Source organism: Gopherus flavomarginatus, chromosome 12 (assembly GCF_025201925.1).
Source record: "Gopherus flavomarginatus isolate rGopFla2 chromosome 12, rGopFla2.mat.asm, whole genome shotgun sequence".
NCBI classification, from domain to species: domain Eukaryota; kingdom Metazoa; phylum Chordata; order Testudines; family Testudinidae; genus Gopherus; species Gopherus flavomarginatus.
In genome coordinates this window covers 38,863,579-38,878,717 of record NC_066628.1, presented here as the reverse complement: position 1 = coordinate 38,878,717, position 15,139 = coordinate 38,863,579, and the positions used below count along the sequence as shown (strand labels likewise).

General features: G+C 51.7%; 1 protein-coding gene across 6 annotated transcripts in view; it reads left to right on the top strand.

Moving 5' to 3' along the window:
• RAB37 (RAB37, member RAS oncogene family) overlaps window positions 1–15,139 on the top strand; it is a 67,205-nt gene that overhangs the window by 35,637 nt on the left and 16,429 nt on the right. For 2 of the 6 annotated variants that reach the window (XM_050920853.1, XM_050920856.1), the window contains exons 1-2: window positions 10,261–10,375; window positions 14,943–15,053. In XM_050920853.1, coding sequence (XP_050776810.1) covers window positions 10,271–10,375; window positions 14,943–15,053 — 216 coding nt within the window. In that variant the 5' untranslated portion in view covers window positions 10,261–10,270. Of the gene's footprint in view, window positions 1–198; window positions 310–10,260; window positions 10,376–12,669; window positions 13,014–14,942; window positions 15,054–15,139 lie in introns of those variants that run through there. The other 4 variants (XM_050920852.1, XM_050920855.1, XM_050920854.1 and 1 more) reach the window with 4 other exon arrangements.

Genomic DNA, 15,139 nt, shown 5'->3' with positions numbered 1-15,139 from the left:
AGGGGCTTCACAAGCAACAAATAACCCAGCTGTAGGTACGTGGGGAAAGGGGGCACGGAACTGCCATGATCTTCCCCATGCAGCATGCAGAGGATATATATCGGAGAAGCCTGCAGAGGCCCAGTCAGCAAAGGCAGTTCTCAGCTTCCTGAGTCACTTACCAGGGGATGCTAATGGCTCTCTCTTTGATTCTTACAGACTATCCTGGTCGGAGACAGTGGAGTGGGGAAGACATCACTGCTGGTTCAGTTTGACCAGGGCAAGTTCATTCCCGGCTCTTTTTCTGCCACCGTGGGCATTGGATTTACGGTAAGGGCTGAATCTTTGGCTACTCTGCTCTTCTGCAGCCGAGCATTCATTAGTGGAAGTGATATTGACTATTTTTAAAAAAAGGAATATAGGACTTAACATGGCAGCATACAAGTCTGAGGACAGTAAGTAATCAGAAGAGCCGCCTGAAAACGTGGAATACAAAGATAACTCCAATACTACACCGTATCAAAATCGCACGTCAATCGCAGAGGCATTACATTCTCCAAGTAAAGCCTGGTTTGGGGGTGGGGGTTGCATTTGCTTCCTCTAACAGCAGTGATGTGCTGTTTGCAGAAAGTTATACCCAAAATCAGAGATGTGACTTGCGCCAAGGATCTAGCCGGCCATCTAAAAACAGGGCTAAGGGAAACATGAGGATGGATCAAAATAGGATTTTGCCACTTGGGGCTGGAGTCTGTGAAAATATAGAAAAGTGGGTGCCAGTGGCATACCAGTGACATTCTATAGACATGGGCGTCATATTTATTAACTAGGCGGATGTTCGCTTCTCTGTATGTTTAAAGAGCAGCACTCTCTATGTAGGGGGAAACCTGGATGTGTTCCATATAGCTGTCCAATGTGTGGCAACACACAATTAAGCTGCGCTACATGATGGAGTTGTCTAATACTGTCCCAAAAAAGCAAAAACACTTGTTGATGTGAATACGTGAAGGTGGAACTTTTCAAATTGCATATTAACTTTTTCCTCCAACCTTGTCAGTGACTCTATCTCACTGAGAACTTGCTGTGAGCGAAGGTTTATGGTGTTGGGTTTAGATGTTTTGTGACTTGTCCAAATACAATCAATTTACAGAAACTGGGGAAAGAGTATTGTATCACCGACACATGCTATTCAGAGCTGACCAATCAGACTCAATTCAATGAAATTCACCAGAGTCACACCAGTCAGAGTTTCAGCCCAAAAGGTAAATGTGCAGGAAAGTTATAAGCTGGTGAAAACACAGGATTTATAGTGGAAGACTAGCTGTGTGTTCCATTATAGTGTTGGCTTCCAAGAACTTTCTAATATACATCCATTTAAAGGGGGATACAGACACAGTGGGACAAGTTCGGCTCTCAGCTAGACACTTGCACAGAGTTAGACACTTGCAACTCCACTGAGCGGGTGACTTTATACAGCCACTTTTCTTCTGCTTTGTACAACACCTCACACTATGGGGCCCTGGTCTATGACTTGGGCTCCTGGGTACTGTGGTAATACGGACACATTCATTGTGCTATATAGTTCATATCTGCATTTTCCATCTATCAGTAGGGTGCTCCCATTGAACAATTGATCCAGATTCACTCATATGGTCCAGTAGCTCTGCACTGCTCTGGTAAAATAAAGCAACCATTAACCCAGCTTTTGCATTTCCTGGACCCAGTCCTGCAAACACAGTGCACACAGACTCTTGCTCATCTCAGGGGCAGTCGGACATGTGGAGACATTGCAAGTCCTGGCTCCACTGACCTTTCTGTGTCCATCTTTACAACCTCAACATGCCATTGCAATGTAAAATCTCTTTGACGCCTAGGCCCGACTCAACGTTCCTTGTACCACCCAGGATGCAGGATCAGGCTTTCTGGAACCTTGCTGGAATGCCACGAGATTCCTGGAAATACCCATGAGCTGAGAATGATTTTGAAGGATATTCTGCTGGCACCTCTGGAGACCATGCACCTGCTTTCTCTTTGCACACCTGAGCACTGCCTGCATGCCGACATGGCCGTTCACATTTCAGCCTTCCTGGCCTGCACCTGTTTGCTCTATGGGGCAGAGGCCTAGAGGCAGCCCATACCCCTTCCCTCTGAATTAGAAACACAGTGTGTTGATGGAAAGCTCACTCCTCGCCTGCTTCTCTGGTGCACCTACAACTGGGAGACTGTAGTTTTGTACGTGCTGCTTAATCCCTTGCGCTGGTGAGCCACTTTCAGTCAAGGCCCTGGAAGCCTGAACTGCGTCCAATACCTTTAAAGACTGAGCTGGGCTGGTGTCTCCCCTGATGGTTGTGTTCTCGTCTGGATAAGCATGCTTGGTCTAATCCCTTATTCCCCTTCAGTGAGGAGAGGATGAAGCTGTCTGGGTGTCAGGTAGCAATTAATAACAGGGATTTCCTTTTCCAAATTGGGCTGAGGAACCGAGGGAATAATCATAATTGGCTACTAACAGCCTCATGGTCAGCTGGGTCTCAGAGGTGAAGAATGATCTAGGAGTGCAGGAAATGCCTAAAGGCTGGATGGAGCAAGGCTGCCCTCTTGTGGTAGTATGCAGTGTTGTTGTACCTGTGTCGGTCCTAGGACATTATTGCAGACCAGTGGTCGGCAACCTATGGCACGCCTGCCAAAGGTGGCACACGACCTGATCTTCAGTGGCACTGACACTGCCCGGGTCCTTGCCACCGGTCTGGGAGGCTCTGTATTTTAATTTAATTTAATTTTAAATGAAGCTTCTTAAACATTTTAAAAGCCTTATTTACTTTACATACAACACTAGTTTAGTTATACGTTATAAACTTATAGAAAGAGACCTTCTAAAAATGTTAAAATGTATTACTGGCATGCGAAACCTTAAATTCGAGTGAATAAATGAAGACTCGGCACAGCACTTCTGAAAGGTTGCTGCTCTCTGTTACAAACACACGGTGGGTGGAGTGATCTCTGTTATTGCACCAACAAGATATTTCCAGCTTGTAAACCCGTTGGTGCAATGAGAGAGATTACCCCATCCACCCTGTCTCTCTCTTAGTGTTGTGTTGGTGAGAACTAAGGGGAAGTGGTTTACAGAGGCCTTGCAGAGCGGGTGACTCATGTGCTAGGCCATTTTGTTTCCTGGGGTGAAGAGAGTTCAGCGGTCAGTCACATTTCCAAAATGCAGATCAGAAGAGCAGATAGGTTTGGCTGATAACGTGTTCCCCTTTGTCCCCAGCCAGGGAACACAGTAGCTATGTAAATTCTCCTTCCTGTGTTCCTTTATTGCAATGGAACAAAGGCAAACATCCCTCCTTCACAGCAAGAGGCTCTGTGTGTTCCTTTCATCACCTGCTGTCGCTTGCCTGGCTGTGTCACCACAAAGGGGTAGAGGTGGTATTTACATGGCATAAGCCTAGAGATCCTCCTGACTCAGGAAACTGGGATCTAGAAAGCTGTGTGAATCCACATGACCCCTAAATCCACGGGTGTTGGGATTAGGATACATTAATTATAGAGCTGGGCCAAGTCATTCAGATGTGGCTCTAGATCCAGAGTTTGGAGGGACATTTTTCCTTTTCAGTGCAGCTGGCCACCCCGACCCTCCCTTTCCAGCACCAACAGAATAACTTCTCTGACTGACATGCAAAATGCACCGCTCTGTTCTCATTTCCCTCTATCACCCCCACTGCAGCATGGAGCCTACTCACAAGGACAAGATTATGCCATACATAGAAGTGGTATAAGAAGTACTTCACCTACCACTGAAATGCAACCCTCTCTGGGGTGGAACATGGCAACAGGTAAAGAGCCACTATCAGTTCAGGACAAAAATGTTAAGAACCTATTCACTTGAAACTGCAGGAGGAATTTCAGGTCTGCAGAACATAATTGTCACCCAGAGTTGTGGGCAATCATAATCTTTCCTGGTATTATTAAATCCTCGTTTATTACAGCCCCCAGTAGGAGCTTTTAATCACTTGAGATCATTTTAAATACATCCGCCCAAAGGACCTCAGCTGTGTTCCATTTCCTGGTCTATGAGTATATATTCCATGGGCATATTCTTCAGTGCAGTTAGAAAGACTGGAAACAGGTTCCTAAACTATTCTCTCCTGAGGGGTAGAGGAAAGTCTTGGCTAAAACAAAACGCGGTGACCAGCGAGAGAGAGAGACCGGTAACTGAAACACCTGCATGGGGCATATCTCTGCCACCACCCCCTGCATTTGTATGCCTCATTTAGTTTGTAGACCAGTGAAAGCAGAACTTCTGCATGCTGGAGGCAAGTCCTGATTTTTGGTCTCACTCCTACTAGTTGTACACACATGGAAATCCATTGACTTCAGTGGAATTGCTCCAGATGTGCACTGGGGCAGAATCAGGCCCATTGCAGTCAGTGAATTATCCCAGCGCTGCTGAGGGTAGAATCTGTCCCAAGATTGTCCTCACATTGTGTAAATTGACTTACATGGAATGACATCAATTTACACCAACTGAAGACCTGGTCCTGTCTGTCACAATGCCTGTGGTATTGTTATAGTGAGGACCGGTGCTTAATAATTACCATGGAGTTTTGCAGCGCTGGTTGTTACAGCTGTATTAGTACAGCTGTATAGGGCCAGCGCTGCAGAGTGGCCACACTTACAGCAACCAGCGCTGCAAGTGGTGTTAGATGTGGCCACACTGCAGCGCTGTTGGGCGGCTTCAAGGGGGGTTCCGGGAACGCGAGAGCAAACCGGGAAAGGAGACCCGCTTCGCCGCGGTTTGCTCTCTCGTTCCCGGAGCCACCCAGCAAACCGCAGGGAAGGAGACCTGCTTGCTCTGGGCTCCGGGAACGAGAGAGCAAACCGGGAAAGGAGACCCGCTTCGCCGCGGTTTGCTCTCGCGTTCCCGGAGCCACCCAGCAAACCGCAGGGAAGGAGACCTGCTTGCTCTGGGCTCTGGGAACGAGAGAGCAAACCGGGAAAGGAGACCCGCTTCGCCGCGGTTTGCTCTCTCGTTCCCGGAGCCACCCAGCAAACCGCAGGGAAGGAGATCTGCTTGCTCTGGGCTCCGGGAACGAGAGAGCAAACCGGGAAAGGAGACCCGCTTCGCCGCGGTTTGCTCTCGCGTTCCCGGAGCCACCCAGCAAACCGCAGGGAAGGAGACCTGCTTGCTCGGGGCTCCGGGAACGAGAGAGCAAACCGGGAAAGGAGACCCGCTTCGCCGCGGTTTGCTCTCGCGTTCCCGGAGCCACCCAGCAAACCGCAGGGAAGGAGACCTGCTTGCTCTGGGCTCCGGGAACGAGAGAGCAAACCGGGAAAGGAGACCCGCTTCGCCGCGGTTTGCTCTCTCGTTCCCGGAGCCACCCAGCAAACCGCAGGGAAGGAGACCTGCTTGCTCTGGGCTCCGGGAACGAGAGAGCAAACCGGGAAAGGAGACCAGCTTGATTACCAGAGGCTTCCTCCTTCCACGGAGGTCAAGAAAAGCGCTGGTAAGTGTCTACATTGGATTACCAGCGCTGGATCACCAGCGCTGGATCCTCTACACCCGAGACAAAACGGGAGTACGGCCAGCGCTGCAAACAGGGAGTTGCAGCGCTGGTGGTGCCCTGCAGATGTGTACACCTTCAAAGTTGCAGCGCTGTAACTCCCTCACCAGCGCTGCAACTTTCTGATGTAGACAAGCCCTCAGTGCATCACCTGAAATGCATTAGCAAAGTGGAGTGTGTGGGTAACATAACACTGCTGTCACACAAAGTGGAAAGCAGTCCTGGCTCTCACACACCACTGCTCCTGTGTTATCCCTTTTGTTGTTCCTATGCTCTGCAAATCCCTCCCCCACCCCCTTGCATTAGATGGGATCTGAATTAGACCTGAGAGGTGTTAGAGGATCATATTTACCCTTTTCAGTTTGAGTTTGAATGTTTTGCCAGATGTTCCAATCTGTTTCTTAATCTGCAGTGGCCAGGGCTCAGACTGAAGGAAATCAGTGTCTGCTGGGTGGGGAGGAAAGAGGCCATTGAACTTGGTAACACCTGATATTTATTTTAACATAGGTAGCATGGTCGGAATACAAAATGGGAAATCAGGAGACCTGGTGTCTGTTCTAGACTCTGTCAAAGACTGGGTGTACCCTCGGACAAGTCACTAACTTCTCTGTGACTGTTTCCCCAGATGTAAAATTATGAATCGCTGGTAGTTAATATTTGTATTTCAGATACACCCATGAACCCCAATCAGGGTGGTCCTAGGTGCTGTACAAATGGTTAGGAATACACAGTCCCTGCAAAGCGCTTGCAGTATAATCAGACTAGACGGATCAAGGCTGAGAGGGAGGGATGCAAGCCAGGTGGAGACTGAGCGGAGCACTGTTGACAAATGTCATGTAATGTTCAAAGTCGCGTTTGCCAGCTTTTCCCTTCAGTCCCAGAGATTTTTCTGGGGTTCTTTTTGTTTGTTTTTTCTCCTGAGGCTTGAAAAGTGCCAGATTTCAGGTTACTCTCAAACTGGATTTCCACCAGGTGAGAAAAGCCTTGCCCTGGAATCTACCTAGTACAGGTGATGAATGACCAGACCCATGTAGAACTCACAGATGGGCACACTCATCTCAGGTCCCAGGGTTTTGCCCAGAGCCAGCAGCTAGCTAGAATCCTTGGTTTACATGATGTGAGAAATTGCTCCTTTGTTAGTGGTTTGTTTTCTTCCCCTAGTGATGAGTCCAGTGGGATGTGTTACTGCCCCATTCCCTGGCTAAGTGCTCCATTGCTGACTTATGAAGGGAATGAAAGCACTTTTCATTGCTATGTTTATACAACCAGAGGGACCAGCAAGATGCAAGGTTAATGCATCAACTAATGATTATATGACCCTCCCCACTCCTTCCCTTCCCTTCAGTGCCCAGCCACTATATGGCTGGGAGGTTTCCCTCCCATTCAACCTCTTCTATAAGATGAAGTTAATTTCATCATCTTTCTTAAATATCCTTGTAAATGAGTTTGAGGTTGACTGGAAACAATAGGGTTTTAAAAAGACTGGTAAGGGAGAATTCCAGGTTGTTCCATCTCTCACCTGTTATTCCAGGTGGTCCTCAGACAGGCGGAGGCCAAGGGGTGGAGGGGACCTGCGGGCTGGCCTAAATCAATGGCTATTTGGATTCCATTCTGCTCTGCTGGCTTGGAAAGGGATGTCTGCTATCCATGGTGATGCATGCTTCCTTGCTCTCTGCTAGCTGTATGTGTCGGGTACCACTGGAGGGAAGACAGCAGATTATCCAGGAATGATCAGAAAGCTATCTTCAAGCAGTATCTCTAAATTTTTGGGTTCATTGTGTGAAGCTAGGGTGAGGTTGACCTAATTTTGTTCCCCAGTTGGGCAATTTAACGATTGCTGAGAACGGTGAGTGGGGTTAATATGTTCAGTGCTGCAGCCATGCATGACACTTTAGAAAGAGAGTTCAGGCAGGTCTCCGCCAGAAGCAGATTACCATCCAAGTGGGAGAGATGCAATCAAAGAACAGGACATGAGGATGGGAGCAGACAGAGTCGTAACTGATCAATGAAATACTCTCTTTCCTAGATAGGTGCCCATCCCCATAGTATCTGAGCACTCCCCAAGAGTAAAATCTGACAGCAGTGGTGGGTTTCAATGAGGGACTTGAAGGAAGAGGGAAGTGTTGTGGTGGACTGGCAGAGAGAGGTTATGTAGTCATAGGGGCAGAATGAACTAAGACCTGAAGTTAAGAGTTGGGAGTAAAGTGCTAAGGAGCGAGGAGTGAGGCAGAGCACAAGGCCAGACAGATTCATCATAACTCAAGGGAGACTGAGGGCTCACAAGTCACACATGCCTCTTGGCAGCTCCCCCTGAGCTGAGTTGGAGCACTCCAAGCTTGGGAAAAATCACGAACAGACTGACACACACAATCTCCCTCTCCCTCACAACTGTAGGGGTTTCCGAACCAGTGTGTGGTTTCAGTCCATTCCAGGGAGATGGGGTTTGAATCTGGATCAGAATCCAGCTCTGTGGTTTTAGTTCATGTCCCTCTCTCGTCGGTGCTTAATTTGTGTCAGGGCTGGCCAAAGCTGAGCCCCTGCACCTCTGGGCCTGGCAGTTCAGAGCCCGGCACCTCTGGGTTTGCTGCATCAGTTATGAATGTAAAAATATTGCTTGAACTCCGGCATCTCTTTCATTACAAATTAAGCCCTGTGTCTAGTGTGTACTGGTTGATGTCTTAGCTTTGAGGACAAACCGAAAAGTATGAGCCCTTCTCATGAAGGGTTTCAGAGTAGCAGCTGTGTTAGTCTGTATCTGCAAAAAGAACAGGCGTACTTGTGGCACCTTAGAGACTAACAAATTTATTTGAGCATAAGCTTTCGTGGGCTACAGCCCACTTCATTGGATGCATAGAATGGAACATATAGTAAGAAGATATATATATATACACAGAGAACATGAAAAGGTGGGAGTTGCCCTACCAACTCTAAGAGGCTAATTAATTAAGATGAGCTATTAGCAGGAGAAAAAAAACTTTTGTAGTGATAATCAAGATGGCCCATTTCAGACAGTTTGACAAGAAGGCGTGAGAATACTTAACATGGGGAAATAGATTCAGTGTGTGTAATGGCTCAGCCATTCCCAGTCTCCATTCAACCATAAATTGATGGTATCTAGTTTGCATACTAATTCAAGTTCAGCAGTTTCTCATTGGAGTCTGGTTTTGAAGCTTTTCTGTTGCAAAATTGCCACCTTTAAGTGTGTTACTGAGTGACCAGGAAAGTTGAAGTGTTCTCCTACTGGTTTTTGAATGTTATGATTCCTGATGTCAGATTTGTGTCCATGAAGGTAGCGGCTGGAGTGTGTTCTGAAGGCTTCCCATATGTTCTCCTCCACCCAGGTAGCTGGACATGCACACAGCCACGGCATGTCCATACAGACATGCACAGGGCAATGCAGCCTGCGCTCTGGGTACCTCCGCTCCGGATGAGCCAGCAGCTGTCTCCCTTACCAGCCTGCAGCCACTCACACAATGACCATCACTGTCTGAGGCCACCCACCTTCCAGTGCCTAGGGCCCTCTCCATGGGACAGGCCCACATCTCCCTGGGCAGCAGCCTACAACCAACTGTGGCCCTGGGCTTTGGCTGGCTGGATGCAGGCTGATGAGTTGATCCAGCTGGGTCCACTGTGCCCAGCTGTAAAGCCCTCCTCACCTGGCTCTGCTAAATCTCCCATGGGAGTCAAACCAACCCCCCTTCACCTGGCTCCAGAGAGGCTGGGGAAAATGGAGTGCGGGCAGGGGGCTGAGCTGGAGGAGAAGAGGGATAGGGCACCTAAATGGGGGTGTGAAGGGGACCGAACTGGACTGGCTGGACAGGGGCTCGGTTGGGCCCGGTTCCAGGGCCAAGAGGAGACTCAATAAGTTCACTGAGCCCAGAGGAAGGGAGGGCTGGGTTCTGCTGGACTTGGGTGGCTTGGGAGCAGCATTTGATCCAGTCCAGGCAGGGGACGGGGTTCTGTTCTGGCGGGGGTGGCACTGCCGGGTCCGGTCCGAGCGGGGTACCTGGTTCTGTTCTGAAGGGGGTGGCACCGCCGGGTCCGGTCCGAGCGGGGTACCTGGTTCTGTTCTGGCGGGGGTGGCACCGCCGGGTCCGGTCCGAGCGGGGTACCTGGTTCTGTTCTGGCGGGGGTGGCACCGCCGGGTCCGGTACGGGCGGGGTACCGGGTTCTGTTCTGGCGGGGGTGGCACGGCCGGGTCCGGCCCGGGCGGGGTACCGGGTTCTGTTCTGGCGGGGGTGGCACTGCCGGGTCCGGCCCGGGCGGGGTACCGGGTTCTGTTCTGGCGGGGGTGGCACGGCCGGGTCCAGTCCGGGCGAGGTACCGGGTTCTGTTCTGGCGGGGGTGGCACCGCCGGGTCCGGTCCGGGCGGGGTACCGGGTTCTGTTCTGGCGGGGGTGGCACCGCCGGGTCTGGTCCATGCCCAGGCTGAGAGAGGAAAGCGGCTCAGTCCGGGGCAGGGAGCGCTGGGGCTCGGTTCGGTTCGGTTCGGTTCGGCCCTTGGAACGCGCAGCGAGGTTCGGTTCTGCGCAGCCCGCAGAGCAACGGCCGGGGCCAGCTGTCGCTGGCTGGGGGAGGCCGCCAGGCTGGCTCCGGTCCCGGGTTCGGTCCGGTCCCCGGCACGGCGAGCAGCGGGGCCAGGCAGGGGGCGGGCCGCGGGGAGGAGGAGCAGCCGGGCGGGCGCTGCCCAGCCTCTCCTAGTTCCTGCTCGCTGCGGGCCCCGGGCTCCTGGGACCATGAGTGGCCGGGCAGGGTCCGCGGCTCCTGCCCAGAACGGCGGCCCCGCGGCGGCCCCGGAGCGGTCCCCGTCGCTCACGCAGGGCTACGATCTCGCCTGCAAGGTGGGAGCCCGCGCTGGCGGGGGGAGATGGGCGCCGCGAGCCGCCCAGCGCTGCCTGCGCCCCGGGGGCCGGGAGGGGTCGGAGCCGCCGGGCAGCGCAGCTGGGCAGCGGGGCGGGTCGCTCACCGGGGCCCCCTGGCGTTGCGCTGGGCCAGTGCTGGCGGGGGCTGGCCGGCCCCCCGACCCGCTCCCAGCTGCCCCGGAGCCTGGACCGGCGGGGGAGCCTCTTCCCCGTGGCCACTATCCTGTGGGGCCGGTTTTCTGCCCCGCTCGCTGGTGCACGCGGCTCCCCCTGCAGCCCTGGTGCCGCTCACGCGCCCCCGGCTCCGGAGGAAGCGAGCGGTTTTGCGGGCAGCGTGTTGACAGCATCTCTGCAGCGGGGACAGTCAGCGAAGGGGCCAGTGGGGGAGGGAAGGGTTCGGGTCCGGGCTCATGCCCCCCGCCCCCCAGTGCCTGTCAGACAAGCCCTGGGTCTCAGGGATCCGCTCTGAAGCTGGGGCAGGGGGTGCCCTCCCCTTCCAGTGTGGGGCTGGCCTGGCTCGGGGGCTGCTGTCCCTGCATGCGACAGAGGCGGGTATGTTGCTTTGGCCGTGGAGAGGGAAGCTCACCCAAAGCACCTGTGGGCCGGGTCACAGAAAGAGCCGTTTTTGTGACCTGGTCCCACAGCCTGAGGAGGCTGGGAACCAACCCGGAGGGTCCTGGCTTCGTGTCTGACAAGGGCCAAGGTCCCATGTGACTTCCCATGGCAGTGGAAGCAGGACTGCCATAGAGGGCGGGCACCCGAGAGCGCAGGGGCGGTTGGCAGCTGTCAATTCTGTCCCTTTACCAGCTTCCTCATTCTCTGTCCCCACAGTCAACTGCAAGTTGCCATCAGGCACCTTCACTTGATGGGCACCTGACCAAGTCAGCCTCATGGCAATGGCTCCCAGCAGAGGTATCTGCTACCAGCCATAGAAGTGCTCCCCCCAACACTGGATGGGCTCATCGGTAGGGAGTTCTGGTGATAGTGGAGCCACCTCTCAAATTATCCCTGCACCCCTGCCCAGAGGAGAGGCCAGGCCATGGCAAATGGGAATGTGTGAGCTGGACTTGATCCAGACCCAGCAGAGTAGGTGCTCCCTGTGTTCCTTAGAGACTGCAGCCTGCATCTGAGAAGGATGCTTATAAATCTTAGTACCGTGAGATGTGTGCGGCCCTTCCCTTCCCTTCCCTTTCTGGGTCTCGCTATGCTCACAGAGCTCTGCATTTGCACCCTGAGCTGTGAACACAGGGAGAAACATTTCCTCATGGGGCTTGCTTTGCTCGCTCCCAGCTGCAATACCTATCCTATATAGCTCCCACTCCCAGAGTTAACCACAATCTTTAAGGTATTTAGCCTCACAACACCCCTAGGAGGCAGGGCAGGGCTGTTACAACCCCACTGTATGGCTGGGGATACTGAGGCACAGAGAGGCAAAGTGAATTGACCAAGGTCACATAGGAAATCTGTGCCAGAGTGGGGAATTGAATCAAGGGAGGGGCAGGAACACTTCTGAGTCCCAGCTAGCACCCTGACCATTCTTCCACTCTGCCTTGCAGCTTGTTTTGCCCCTGCCTGCGATTGCTGTGAGAGTTCGTCCTGCTTTGCTTTGGTTATTACGAAAAATTGCATTTGAGTCCATTTTTTTTTCTTGGCCACTTCTTTCTTTTGTTTTCTTTTTTAATGCTTGCACCTTCCTCCTCCTCTTTTCTTTCTGATTCTTTTGGTAGGCTTATGCAGGGAGAGTTTTTTTCCCAAAAGCAACCTGGGAACTTTACCTGGAGCATGCTAGGGCCAGAATAGAGTGCTGTTCCCAAAGCTTGCCTCTGTTCAGGTGTGTCTGCAGCAAAGGATTTAGCGACATCAGTCAAGGTGAATTCACCTGCAGAAGGGTCATTTGGGGGCTCAGGATCTTTTGAGGTACAGCTTATTTGGCCCATCCCCCATCTTTCCTTCAGGACAGACACCTTGTTTGCGTGTCCGGACAGGGACAACTAGAATGTCAGGGCCTGACTTTCAGAAGCGCAGACCACCTGCAGCTCCCACTGACTTCCGCAGAGGATGCGGGAGCTCATCTCCGCTGGCAGGCAGGACTGTAGACTATTTCATTCTCTGCAGGTCACTTACTGTAGTCCCTGCTTCGGGTCTGTTTTTAACAGGGGCTGCCCACGTGCCTGATGAATTATCACCCAGTGACAGCCAGGAAATTGCTGTCATCACAAAGCAGGCCGGAAGGGATCACACTTTCTGGGCAGCTGAGTACTTGTTAATAATGCACAGTGTTTCTCATGGCGAGGGTGCCGCCTCGCCCTCCCTGGTGTAAAAATGAATGTGGAGGTGCCAATGAAGCCGGGGAATCCAAGCTGAGTGCTGTTTGCTTAGGAGGAGTGGATGCTGAGCTGTGTGTTTGTTTTGGTATCTGGTGTGGGTGAGGTGATTGGAGCAAGGCGGAGAGGCCTGGGGCTGGCAGAGTTTGCTCAAGGAAACAAGGCTGGCGTGGTAAGATCTTTTAATGGACCAGCTTCCACTGGTGAGAGAGGCAATTTTGAGTTTACCCAGAGCTCTGGGAAAGGTACTTGGAGAGTCACAGCTACATACAAGGTGGAACCAATTGTTCAGTGTAAGTAGTTATCACATATTGCAAGGGACCATTCAAAGGGAAGTGGCCCGTTAACACCCGCCCAGTCATGGAGGGTGAAGGAAGTGGGAAGAAGGCAGCTGGGGAGGGTGTTGTTAGTGGGTTATGGATTGTTGTAGTAAGTCATAAATCCAGTGTCTCTGGTCAATCCATGAGTTTTAGTGCCTTACAAAGTTATGAATTTAAGCTCACAGGCTTGTCTTTTGAAAGTGTTGTGCAGGTTTCCCTCGAGGATGAGGACTGAGAGGTCAGATACAGAGTGACAGCTTTGTGGAAAGGGTTCACCCACAGGTGACAGGGTGTTTGTCTTGTATCGTTTTCCTGTGTGAGTTCATTCGAGAGCAGAGTGATTGTCTGGTTTCATCCACATAGTAGTTACTGTGCATTTAGTGCACTGAATGAGGTTGTGATGTGCACGTGTAGGATCCAGGGATCTTGAAAGGTGAGTTGTGAGATGTGTTGATCATTGGAGCAGTGGAGATGTGGCTGCAGGTTTTGCATCTGTTATTCTGGCAGGGTCTGGCACCACTTTGAGTTGGTGGGTCCTAGTCTATGGGGAGATTGCTTCTAATGATGAGTTTGGAGAGGTTGGGGAGTTGTTTGTAGGCCAGAAGTCGGGGTTCAGGAGAGATTTCTTTCAGGACGGAGTCCCTATCAAGTATGGTTGTAGTTATTTGATGTTATCCTGTATAAGTTCCGGTATGAGATAGTAGGTTTGGTGACAAGTAGGGGTGTGTGGTTTGAGGGGTTTTTATTTCTGTATTGAAGCAGGTTCTTTAAGGGTAATTGGGTGGCCCGTTCCATGATGTGATCTACTTCTGTGGTGCAATGTCCATATTTGGTGAAGGCAGGTTGAATGTGTTAAGGTGTATATCCTGGACTTTCTCCTTGGGCCTGGACAAATGGGACAGAAAGAATGAGCTATTTCTTGAGCTAGGCCTGAAATCTTCATCATTCTACCTGTGATAGCCTGATGTTGGTACCTGGAGAACTGACTGGAGAGGGATAGTGCCATGGTGTGTCCCATTCTCCATTAAGAGATTGATGGGGTATTGGTAGATGGAACGTGTCTAATTACAAAGAGCGCCAGCAGCATAGTGCCCCTGGCCTAACGCCATTGCGAAGCATTGGTAGAAGCAGTGATTAAATGATATGTTCATTTAGAGGGGAAACTCATTTAGCCATTCCCTGCTTGATAATGGGGTCATGATCAGACTCTCTAGCAGTGACATCCCTCCTGCAATGACTTCCATTGCTTCTAGTGCTCTCTCCCTTTCTTTCTTTCTTTCTTTCTTTCTTTCTGTCTTTCTGTCTTTCTGTCTTTCTTTCTTTCTTATATTTTGCCCATTGGAAGCTCCATGGAGTCAGGTCATGTGCTCTCATGGCTGAGTGCTGTGGGAGCAGAGAGAAGAGAAGGAAACCTGAGCCAGTGAGATGCTGCCCATACCTTGGCTCTGAACATCTGAGCTGTTCCTGGTTCTGACTGTATTAGAGGCCACCACAGGAGCAGGGAGGGAAGGAAGTTAATTTCTAGGACTCACCTGCAGCTACAGAAGCAATTCCCAGTCTAGGAAGCAGCCGACACTGCAGGGGAACATTGCCACCGGCTGGGGAGACGCTACTTTAAGGGAAGCTGTATGTGAGCCATACGCTGTAGGGCCATGTCGCTTTGTGTAGGGCTCAAATCTGTGTTTGGAAGAGGAAGAGAGTTGGGAGAGGAAAGGAAACTGATCGCTCTGACAAGCTCTGGGATCAAAAAGAAACACCCCAGGCTGCCCATGACTGTGTCACCCACTGCCCAATCGGTGCTCCTCCTCAACAGGGCTGTACCACCCTCACCCCGGTTCTGCCCTCACCCCGAATCGCACTCTGCCCCCCCACTATTAATGAGTTTTTGCACCCATGTTGTAGGTGATGCTGCTCGGCGATTCAGGCGTGGGGAAAACCTGCTTCCTGCTCCAGTTCAAAGACGGGGCCTTCCTCTCTGGGACCTTCATAGCTACTGTCGGCATAGACTTCCGGGTGAGACGCTGCAGCTTTCTGCACTAGGGAGAGCCCCTTGTTACAGCTCAGGGGATGAGCATGAAACACCCCCTCTGCCCACATTC